Genomic DNA, 12,847 nt, shown 5'->3' with positions numbered 1-12,847 from the left:
CATTCATAATGACCTCTCCCTCAGTTGTAAAAGCTGACACAGGGGGCGTAATGTTGACCAGCCGCTCATTAATAACTGTCCATCTAATATTCAGCATCCCATCCTCTTCTGACACTGATGTCATTTCTGGCATCACATCTGCTGTTAAATGATCATTAACAGATGAACTGGCAGGGAGATCTACACTCTCGTCTTGCTGTTCTTGCAACAAAGGTGGCTCTGCATCATCTTAATGTACATGCTGATTGGTCTCTAGTTTCTCCTTTGGCCAAACGAAAACATTGTCCTTTTCGAAATCCACCAGGTCTTTACCTAACTTTTTCTTCTTACCGGCAACCAGCTTTTTTTCAAAAGCTGCTAACCTGCCAAAGAACTCATTTAGGAACATGCTATATTCAGTTAAATCAACACATGAGGTTAAATTGTTATAAAGAACCTCAGCTTTGGAACGGCAGTCCTGTTCCATAGACAGGAAGTAAGCATTCATAAGCTCCATGTAATTAAACGAGCAGCATAGGTTTATCAATTGCCACTTCTGTAACAAATCAGGGTATTTATCCCTGTATGATGGCATTTTCAGTATATGGAGGCCCCTTGGCACCACTTTATACTTCAAATAAGCTTCAAACAGGAGCCTTTGCCATTGCAATAGTTTGTAAGCCATCAGTGTGTGCTCAAAATCTCACAGTTTGAGTTTAAAAGCAGAAAGCAAATTCACATATGCACTTTTTTCGCCAGTACACTGTTCACATTCTATGTTCTCAGTCTCAATCAATGGGTTATCAGATATATCTACCAGTTCACCAAAAGTTTTAATGGCAAAAGGTGTCATAATAGATGTCATAACTCTTGCACAGAGAAAAATATCTCCACAGTATTTAACTAGCGTGCCTCCGAAATAAACAAATGTATTCCAAAACACAGCTGTAAGGCAGTTAACTGTTTCTCAGTCACAAGTACAAATCCAAAAAGAAAAAGAAAACTGGAAGCGTTCTAAAATACCAAGTAGTTTAATTCAAATTTGCAAGTAAAACTTTCACCTTCAAGGCTTCCTCAGGCGAAATAAATACTATCAATTAAATAATCTAACTTAAATACATATTAAAAATCACATGACTCTAGTTACACCCTCTGATGCAACATATTTAAATAAGATTTTAAAGTAAAACTATCATTAAGACCAGGTGGTACATATGCTCTCATTCTTAAAATCCATCTCATCTCCTCATTCTCAGTTAATACCTTTATGTTCCCACCCCTCAATGGTCTATAAATCACTTTTAAAATCATGCCTTTTTTCCTGCATTTGTCTCATCATCTGTTTCATCAAGAAAGCTACTAAGAGTAGCAGACTAATTAGGTTATATCACGTATTGTAGCTAAAAAAGCCATTAAAAAAGCAATGGTTCTTTAACAATGGCATTTAAACATGCATTATCTGTCACAGATTACCAGCATCACATCTCAGGTAAATGGTGTAACCTAAATTCTGAACAAAAGCAAAACTTTCACACTTGGTTTTTATTTGAAAGAAAATAGCTCACGCTTTATTTTATTTATTTATTTATTTATTTATTTATTTATTTATTATTTTTATTACAAATTGGTTGTCCTTCCCATTAATCAAAATCTGAGTGCCACAAATTAAGAAATATGTTCACCTTACTCTTCTTTTTCTATTCTGTTAAACTGGTTGTTTCTTCTGGTGTTTTGTTACAGTATTTTTACATTGCATACGGTGTTTCTGAGAGAACTCAGTGAGTTCAGGAAGGGAGATTAACATTAAAGACTCTGATTCTAGCTACAATATTAAAATCTATGAGTGAAACACAGACCATCTCAGCCCAAGTAACACCTATTAGGCCAAGTGGTCAGACTTCTTTCATTTCAGTACTGAACTCCAGTTGTTACTTTGAAAAGAACAATTAACTCAGCTACATTATGAAGCCTGTCATTCAAAAATGCTTTAAATTGCTGTATCAAAAATGGCCACTGATGAAACTCAAAGGAAGCAGAGTAATCAAAAATAAAGATTGATGCTGGCGGCCAAAAGTGGGCAGCCACAGTACTGTTGTAAGCTGATATGAGAGAAAACACAGTAAATGTTCCTCACACCATAGGGACTTCTGTCTATCCCTCTAAAATGGCATCAGGAAGGCAAAGGCATTTACTGTAAAACAAAAAAATGCTATGCATGGCAGCCTCCTTCCAGGTCATTTTAGGATATAACAAATCAGAAAATAATAACAATGACTTACTTTGACAAAAGGGTGTAGCCAGGCATACTCTGTACTCGAAAGTATACATTTGTCTTTGTATAACTCAGAAACATTGTAGCTTTTTTTCAAGCTATAACTGTCTGAACTAATGCCTCCAACAACAGATACATAAGTTCGTAGGTTCACCTAGTGTTTTAACAACAAGGGCCTTTATAAGCCTAGCCATGATTTACTTTCAAAGGGGGTTGCTAATCTAAAAACAATATTTGTTAGAGAGGACTGCTGAAAATGATTGTGTGCATTTATTAACTGCTAGGGGCAACATTTTGAAAAATATGTCCATTTTATAAATGCCAGGTGGGTTGGGGCACAGTAAAAACAGTTTGTGAGTACAAAATGGAAACTTCTGCCTACAACCCTGCTTTGATAATGAGACATCAGTAATGCAAAAAAGTTCAAGATATGCTGAAAAAACGCTTTTTTTCAGTTTTGGGGTGTGGTTCTCCTTTACATGTTCCCTTGTATTTCTTGCATACACGCATAGATGTGCATCAAAACATATGCCATGTTAACAGCAGCAAGTTCCATATACACACGTATTGTTTATATATACATTTATCACACAGTGTGCATTTTAAAATGTGTAATTTTATTTTATGATATAAGACTTTCTAGGATGTAGTTTGCTTCATTATTTTGCTCTCTTTCTAACTTCATCTCATTCAACCTTGCTTATATTTAATGTTTGTGCGATGCTGAAATTCTGAATAAAAATTATTCACTAGAACTATTTACCTTGATTGAATCAATAAATGCTCAACATAGTTGGAAACTTGCAAAAGAATAATGTGGCAAGAATAGTGGTCAGTGGTAATTTTTCTATAGAAAGAGAAGTAACGTGACCAGTAAGTTGCCTAGCTGATAAGTCCTAAGGTCAGATCTTTTGATGTTTTCACTGGTAACGTTTTAACGAAATGAGAAAGGAGTTTATTTGCCACTTTGGAAGCAGAAATAACATCTGATCTACAGCAGTTACAGAAGATGCAGTGAAAATAATTAGGAAGAATACAAACAAACTAAAAGAAAACTGGCCACATACATAACCAATGGGCTAAGGGAAGTTCACATAATCTGATTTCACATAAGGAATCCTAAAGGTGGGAAATGAAGGTTAACACAGTGACAAAGTAGGGTCATTTTTTTTACTATTATATGTTGGCAAAGTGACAAACAACAAAGAATCTATGGTCCACTCTGCTTCGAGTTTTCTATGCTTCTGGACTTATAACATTAGTTATGATGTACATTTTGCAAGCCATAAAATTAGTTTCTGTTTAAAGATTATGCTAATATTAGCCTGATTCATTTCTTATGATTGGCAGAGTCAGCATAAATCGTGATTCCCTTCTTTTGTCTCTATATACTAGTGAGTATGCTGAAGGAGGTAACCTGCCCTGACACATATTCCTCATGGTGAGGTACGCCACTGAGTATGCTGAAGGAGGTAACCTGCCCTGACACTTATATTCCTCATGGTGAGGTACGCCACTGAGTATGCTGAAGGAGGTAACCTGCCCTGACACTTATATTTCTCATGGTGAGGTACGCCACTGAGTATGCTGAAGGAGATAACCTGCCCTGACACTTATATTCCTCATGGTGTGGTACGCCACTGAGTATGCTGAAGGAGGTAACCTGCCCTGACACTTATATTTCTCATGGTGAGGTACGCCACTGAGTATGCTGAAGGAGGTAACCTGCCCTGACACTTATATTTCTCATGGTGAGGTACGCCACTGAGTATGCTGAAGGAGGTAACCTGCCCTGACACTTATATTTCTCATGGTGTGGAAGCTGCATTTACTCATTCGCTCATCACTCACCGTTTGCGACACATGTCGAGAAGGAAGACGTTCAGTCCGGTCTGCCTTTGCTGCATGTGATACAGGATACCTTGGACACATAAGCAATGTTCTGATGTGTAGGACCCAGGAGCGTCAATGGGAACCATGAAACTGTTTCCAAAGTTCTCATAGCCATGGCCAGCATAGTACAGCAAACCTAAAAGCAAGTCACAAATTATTAAAACTGCAGTAACATGCAAACATTTCTATACTGTAATATGTATGACATCATCTGAAATATACTCTGGCTTCAAATATTTAAAATTCAAATTAAATTACAGACCCACTATTCAGAGAGAAGACATTTATGTGCTACACTACTAAGTCAGGTCACAGATGTAGAACATCAGTAGATCTGCTGTTAGGAAGAAACAAGCATATAAATGTAGCACTCCTTATTTGAAGGAATGGCAGGGGAACTGCCTTTTGCTGGATATTCCTCTGATGGACACCAGTAACGCAGCCAATAAGTAGCCTTAGTCTGGAAAGGGTACATCTACTGGCATCTTGCAGCTGTGAGCAGGGCATATACGCAGTTTGCTGGTGTCATTACTTAGTTCTAAAACCAAAGAGCATAAGGAAAATACTGGACTCCCTAGACTGCCAGAATGATTATGTTGTCAGCTTGCCCCGCATGTAGTTTGGAACTGGCCATCATCTAGCCTCATTTATATGTAGATGACAGCTATAACAGGAAGAAAGTAGGGCTTTCCTAAGCAGCGAGGCTCATAGCAATGGTTACAAACAGATGATACATTACTCACAGTTCAAAAGATTTTGGTATATTCCACAAATTGTAGGAAAGAACATAGATGACTTCGGGAATCCTTGAACATCTTCTTCTTCTTCTTCTTTCGGCTATTCCCATCAGGGGTCGCCACAGCAGATCACCTGTTTCCATTTCTTCCTGTCCTCTGCATCTAGCTCTGTCACACCAACCACCTGCATGTCCTCTCTCACCACATCCATAAACCTTATCTTAGGCCTTCCTCTTTTCCTGTTACCTGGCAGCTTCATCCTTAGCAACTTTTTCCCGATATACTCTGCATCCCTCCTCAGTATATGTCCAAACCAACATAATCTTGCCTCTCTGGCTTTGTCTCCAAACCTTCCAACCTGGGCTGACCCTCTAATATACTTATTCCTAATTCTGTCCATCCTCGTCACACCCAGTGCAAATCTTAACATCTTTAACTCTGCCACGTCAAGCTCTGACTCCTGCCTTTTATTCAATGCTACTGTCTCCAACCCATATAACATAGCTGGTCTCACTACCCTCTTGTAGACCTTCCCTTTCACTCTTACTGGTACTCATCTGTCACAAATCACTCCTGACACTCTTCTCCACCCACTCCATCCTGCCTGTACTCTCTTCTTCACCTCTATTCCACACTCACCATTACTCTGAAGTGTTGATCCCAATTATTTCAATTCATCCACCTTCGGCATCTCTACTGCCTGCATCCTCACCATTCCTCTATCCTCCCTCTCATTCACATACATATATTATGTCTTCGTGCTGCTGACCTTCATTCCTCTTCTCTCTAGAGCATATCTCCACCTCTCCAGGGTCTCCTCCACCTGTTCCCTACTCTCACTACAGATCACAATGTCATCTGCAAACATCATAGTCCACAGGGACTCCTGTCTGATCTCATCTGTCAACCTGTCCATCACCATTACAAATAAGAAAGGGCTCAGAACTGAACCTTGATGTAATCCCACCTCCACCTTAAATGCATCCGTCACTCTCACCGCAGACCTCACCGCTATCACACTACCCTCGTAATATCCTGTACCACTCTTACATACTTCTCTGACACTCCCTTCTTCCTCATACAATACCACATCTCCTCTCTAGGCACTCTGTCATATGCTTTCTCCAAATCTACAAAGACACAATGCAACTCCTTCTGACATTCTCTGTACTTCTCCATCAACACTCTCAAAGCAAACATTGCATCTGTAGTGCTCTTTCCTGGCATGAAACTATACTGCTGATCACTAATCATCACCTCCCTTCTTATCCTAGCTTCCATTACTCTTTCCCATAACTTCATGCTATGACTGATCAGTTTAATCCCTCTGTAGTTACTACAGCTCTGCACATCACCCTTATTCTTAAAAATCGGTACCAAAACACTTTTTCTCCATTCCTCAGGTATCCTCTCACTTTCCAAGATTTCATTAAACAATCTAGTTAAAAACTCCACTGCCATTTCACCTAAACACCTCCATGGCTTCCACAGGTATGTCATCTGGACCAACAGCCTTTCCATTCTTCATCCTCTTCATAGCTATCCTTACTTCCTCCTTGCTAATCCACTGCACTTCATGATTCACTATTCGCACATCATCCAACCTTCTCTCCCTCTCATGCTCTTCATTCATCAGCCCCTCAAAGTACTCTTTCCATCTGCTCAACACACTCTCCTAGCTTGTGAGTATGTTTCCCTCATTATCCTTTATCACCCTTACCTGCTGCACATCTTTGCTAGCTCGGTCCCTCTGTCTAGCCAATCGGTACAGGTCTTTTTCCCCCTCCTTAGTGTCCAACCTTTTATACAACTCGCCATACGCCTTATCCTTAGCCTTCACCACCTCTCTCTTTGCCATGCACCTCATCTCGTTATACTCTTGTCTACTTTCTTCATCTCTCTGACAATCCCACTTCTTCTTCGCCAACTTCTTTCTCTGTATACTCTCCTGTACTTCTTCATTCCACCACCAGGTCTCCTTGTCCTCCTTCCTCTTCCAGATGTCACACCAAGCACCTTTCTAGCTGTCTCTCTTACTAGCTCTGCTGTAGTTACCCAGCTATTCGGTAACTCTTCACTGCCACCCAGTGCCTGTCTTAACTCTTCCCTGTGCATCACCTCACAAATACCATTTTTCAATTTCTACCATTTGATCCTTGGTGCTGCCCTCACACTCATCCTTCTCTTCTTGATCACCAATGTCATCCTACAAACCACCAACCTATGCTGCCTAACTACACTTTCCCCTGCCACCACTTTACAGTCTCCAATCTCCTTCAGACTGACCCTTCTACATAATATATAATCCACCTGTGTGCATCTTCCTCCATTCTTGTATGTCACCCTCTGCTCCTCCCTCTTGTTAAAATACCTATCTGAGTAATAAAAAAAAGAAATGGGAAACAACTGGAAAAGTCTTGAAAGGGAGCTTGAATTCATGGTAACATGAATGCAGACTGCAAAAAGTTAAATGTGATGGATACAGTGACTCTTCAATGACAATGTAATCTGCTTTGGAAATCAAAACATACATTTTGACCTGGATCTGAAAAAATGTCATCTATAATCCATCCATCCACAACAATTTTTTTACCATTTTTGCACATGGGGTTGAGGTGTCACTTCAGCAGTGACAATTTTCTATAGCCAATTTTCATACAACTGCATGGCTAACACATAAATAATTCTAAAAATATTGTGAAAATATTGTAAATTGTGAAAGTTATGAGGCCACATTTGCCAAATGAAATGCAATGTCATAACTCAATTTTTTTATTACTTTAACCTCAAAATAAAAATACACTATTTTATGAAGGGTGAAAACTCCACAACCAAGTTTACCTTCTAAAATTTGCAACACCAATTGAAACTACTTGTTGGTATGTGCTTGCAAATATTGTATGTAATTTAATTTATTGACATTTGATAACCTGGTAGATGGGATAGTCCCCAAACCCTTTTCAGCTATAACTGAGCCCATAAATGCAACAGTTATGTACATCAAATATTCAAATATATCACAATAGTTAAAAAAGCAAACTATTTATAATGCAGACAGAAAAAGACAGTAAAATGCAGATTTATAACAATTATTTTCAGCAGACAAATATTTATAATGCATCTAGAAAAAGACAATTGCAGATTTGCAAACAACATTCTAAATTAATGATTGGACAGAATTTGGCAGTGATATCTCCATTCAATTATGGGTTTACAGTGTGTAATGATAAATGCTTTGTGCTTTACAGTTGCATGTGTAAAATTATTGATTTATACACTTGTGAAAAATATCACACTATTTAGAATACAGCTTTTGATAACAAAGCAGCAAGAACAATAAAATGCATGTTAAGGTAGATAAGTGATTGTAGCATGAATATTGTACACATGGATCTATGTCAGAATGTTGACTTGACAAATAGCATTCAGAACATCAACTCCACGACACAGAATACTCAGAATATTGAAAACAATTGAAAAAACACAAAACATGTTTTGCAGGGGGCAAGCCCCACACACCTTCTTGCTAATTATATATACCAGCTCTGAGATCCTACTATATTGAAGTAAGGGCTCAACCCCCACACCAAGTTGCACTGCAATATCAGAAATCAGCTACCAGCATTTCTCAATCTTCTGAATATTCAACATTTTGCATCTGATATTCTGAACGTCACCATTTTTGACGTTCAATATTCTAAATGGCTCTGTGTACACAGCATCAACATTTTGACAAAATACTTGAAGTGATTTCCTTTGCATGCTTAATCGTTTACTTTGTAGAAGGCATTGGTGCGTTCTTTTAGAATGGATTCCTTCAGCTTGCACTTGAATATGCATAATGTATCTTCTTTCTTGATTTATGTTGAGATTGGTTCCAGATGGCAAGTGCATGCTTTGCAAATTCCATTTCACCCACAGACATAGATCTTGGTCTACGTATGGAAAGTGTATCCTCAATTATATCTCTCAGTGCACAATTGTACTGTCTGATTTGTAACTTGGGAGTTTAATGGGGGCAGTGGGAGGACAGTGGTAGGGTTACTCTTTCATTAATTGGTAGCCATTTACCTTAGCAAAAAGTAAGCAAGGATGGTTTCTCTGGTCAGCTAGTACCTTAAATCTGCAGATTGTTCTGATTGCTGTTTGCACTGTTTGTGTACTTGTGCTTGAGAAGAAAGATCATATTCAATTATTGGAATTTCCTATAGCTTGGCAGGAAGCTGGAGTAAGTAACTGAGATGTTTTATAGCATAATTGTAGCTGTGTCAGTGCTTTGTTTATAATAATGTCTGTGTGTTTAAAGAAGGACAGTGAGGTGTACAGAGTGAGGCCATGGTATCTTTGTTCAGTCATAACCAGAAGGTTATTTCCATTTGTGTCTGCAACAACAGTGTTGATGTTCTTGGAAATCATCTCATGTGTTTCAAAGATCATGCCTCTAGATATTAAGGTATTGATAAGCAACCTGTTGATTATGATCTAGTTGGAAATGCTACTAATGCTGTCTTGTACTTTCAGCTGGAGCTTGGAAGTGTATTGCTAGTTTCAAGTATGAGGAGGTCATTAGCATACAATATAATATTCAGATTGGGGAGATAATGGCTAAAAAGCGAGAAAGTCAATGGACCCATAACCAAACATTGTTGTACTACTCTGTCAAAGGAGCCTTAATTTGAGAAAATGTTCTTTGTCTACACCTGGAATAATCTGTCTTAAAGGTATCTTTGGAACTATAATGCTGTTTGGATTCCAAAGCTGAGCCTGCTTAGCTTATGAAAGAAGAGGTTATGGCTGATAGTTTGAAATGCTCTGGCCACATTTATGAATAATCCTCCTGTTAATGTAGATTCATCTTTATTATTGAAGATTTAGTTGGCAGTTGTGCTGGCATAACATAGAACCCCATATTTGTTAATGTGTTCTAGGACTTGGTTATAAACACTTTTTCTCAAAACTGTACTTTGGGGCAACTGGACATTTGGGATAGTCTCTCCACAGTTCTCTATTGACTATAAGCCTAACAATTTCATATGAACCAGAGCAGTTTTGGTGTAAAGGAAGGAAACTGACTGTAGTAAAAAACAGCTTTGTATATGAGCAAAGTTCTTTGGGTATGATTCTTAGCTCTCTTGTTTTGTTGAATGTTGACAGTGAGTTTATTATTTAGCTGTGAATAAACTGTACAGCATGAATTTAATATTCTAACTATGAATACAGTTTCGACTTAACTTGTTTTTTGCAGGCACTCTTGTGTGAAATGCACTGTCTTTGTGCTACAACAGTGTATCTATCACTTAGTACAGATGAGTGAGGCTATGAGCTGTTAAAAAGCTGCTTCCTGAAGTTTAAAGTTTGGTTTTCTCAGCCTTCATTTGTTTTCCATGTGACTCTGACCAAATTACTTCACCAGACAGTATTTCTGAGCTGCTCCAAAAAGAGACACTTGCGTCCAGTGTTCTGTCCCAGGCTGTTAGCAAATGCATTACACATTGTCTTTAAAATTCCTGCATTCTTCATATAGCCACTAATTAGTGCTTTACTACATTATGTTTGAGTGTGAATTCCCGCATGTTTCTTGTAGTTTAATGGGTTGCTAGATGCACTTTCACTAAATATAAGTTTCAAGGGATGTGAAGTTTACTGCTTCTTATGTCAAGTCTATTTTTAACATTTTTTAAAGTGATAGCATTTTGTTTTATAAATGATATTAGTTTGGCTCTCAGTTCATTGCCCTGCATATGCTGCAAAAAAAAATCATTATCAGATGTTTAGGTAGGTCAGATCTGCACTGACTGATGTAATAGGAAATAGCTAATCTTGATAACATGGAGGAAATATGGAAGTCAAAATGAGATGTAGGTATCCTGCAAGTATTTACCCCCCCAAAAAAGTAGTATGTTGTATGCAGTAATATTCCTAATTTTTTATGACTTATGGGCTATTGAACAAAAGCTGCTGCAGTATCGATATTGTCTTTAATTGTTTTGCTTTATTCATCACACTAAACAATGAATCAATTCATTAACAGGCTTGGACTGTGTAATATAGTCTAAATATGTTGTACATTAGTAGTATATTTTTGCAGTACCTTCTTTGCAGCTTCCAGCAACTGCAAAGAGGTTGACATTTGTCAGGTCATATAGTCTGCATTATTTAGAGTGATGATCAGAACATCCATTATGTAGTCATTTTTGCATACTATTGTGATACAGTCTTTTCTACAAGATTGGATTGTAAAGGATTTCTGCATTTAGTTAAAAACACTAACTGTGCGTGGCAGTTAGCACAGAGGACAAATATTCTAATTTGCAAAATGAGATGCTTCCTGTCCCATGGGTGCAGGTTTTGAATCTTTCCACCTTCACTTACCTACTGCTTGACCTCAAGCAAGTGACTTAACCAGACAGTGACTTGGAGTAATTGTGAAGTTGGGTTAGGCTCCTAAACTTTCTCCTAGACTGCCTGTCTAGTAAGTAGCTATGAAGATGCGATTGTTCTTTGCCAGTCATTTCCCCATTACATTGCATAGCTGATCTAGTTTATGGCAATATCATCAGCACACCAATTTAAATGCAATATAGGCCATTTATTCTTCAGTGTTAGCAGCCACTGCATCTGTAGAAAAACATACTTAAATGGACAGTTGTTGGAAACAGCAATATCTGCATTACTAGCAGTTCTCTTTAATTTGGAATTATTCAGATAACTTTTACTTCTGCAAAGATTGTGCTTATGTTATCAGGAGGTTAATATTTATTATGTTCTGATCATAAATGCTCCTCTATTCAAACTGGGTTGTGCGTGGCTGGATCTTATGGTGTGATGCTAGTGATTTTTATATAATTTCATGCAGTTCATCTAAAGCTATAAATAAAGTACATGTAATTTATTTTTTCACAACAACAAGGGGTGTACACAGTCAACAAAGTGCCTATGACTGCTGGTGGAGGTGGAAGATTACTTGTGGATGAAAGTACCTAATCCTCTAATCATTGTTTTTAACCAGTCTTTAATCTAGCTTTTCAGGACTAGTGTACATGTATATGTGCATTCAGATGAAATATGTCACTATGGCTGACACAGAGTCCTGTAAGATGAGCAAGAGGAGGAGGGGGTGCAGATGGGATGGGGCATCTAGAAAATACCTTAAACCTAGAGGTACCCCAAGAACAGTTAAAGCTACCGGAACATATTTTGAACAATTTATGTATTAATTTTGATTACTAATGTATTTAGACAATGACTGGCACTCTTTATTTCATCAGTTTACCCTCAGGTAGTCACAAGATAAATCCACTAGACTAAGAATTATTTTCTATCAATAACTTGCGACAACATAAGAAAGTTCTCATTTCTGCTCTAATGCTCACCTAAGTTTTACATTTCTAACCATTTTAAACTACAAGTGAGATGTTTATACAACTGCAAAAATAAATAAATACATACAAATAGTAATAATCTAACCATACCTCTCAACTGTACAGATTTTTGTAGAATGTCTGGATTTTTGCCTCATATTTTTGGCCCATTTTTCATAAAATTGTAGTTTTCACGCAAATTAGTGGCAAATCATTAAAGACTGATGTTAGAAAATACAGACATTTGAATTTCAGACTTCATACCCTTCAGAATATTCATGCTAATGCAAAATCTGTTATTCTATCGACTCTCTAAAAGTTTGTAAGAGCAATATTTAAAAATGATCCCTATTTTGGATCTTTGTTGCACTTTTATTTATGGCTTTGTGCAGCTTTCTTGCTGTAAGGTTGAGAGGTATGTGACATATTAACTAACTGTGAAGTCCATGTGGCAGTGTTCCTTCATCTTTTCTAGCACCCAGTGTTGGCATAAAACAGCACCGCAGAAGCTATGCACTGTGTAAGAAATGCTAAGACGCTGTACTTTATAACACATTTTGAGTTGCTTAGAGTTGGAGTGACAACTAAAAATAAAATAACTAATT

At 37.7% G+C, this 12,847-nt stretch overlaps 1 protein-coding gene across 1 annotated transcript in view; it reads right to left on the bottom strand.

Annotated features, from left to right (window-relative positions):
- LOC122787359 (mucosa-associated lymphoid tissue lymphoma translocation protein 1-like) overlaps positions 1-12,847 on the bottom strand; it is a 584,376-nt gene that overhangs the window by 136,719 nt on the left and 434,810 nt on the right. The window contains exon 13 of the mRNA XM_044054015.1: positions 4,103-4,280. Coding sequence (XP_043909950.1) covers positions 4,103-4,280 — 178 coding nt within the window. The remainder of the gene's footprint in view (positions 1-4,102; positions 4,281-12,847) is intronic.

Source organism: Protopterus annectens, chromosome 13.part0 (assembly GCF_019279795.1).
Source record: "Protopterus annectens isolate FY-2018-M chromosome 13.part0, PAN1.0, whole genome shotgun sequence".
NCBI classification, from domain to species: Eukaryota; Metazoa; Chordata; order Ceratodontiformes; family Protopteridae; genus Protopterus; species Protopterus annectens.
The sequence above is the reverse complement of the archived record's forward strand: the minus strand, read 5'-3'. Positions and strand labels throughout refer to the sequence as shown.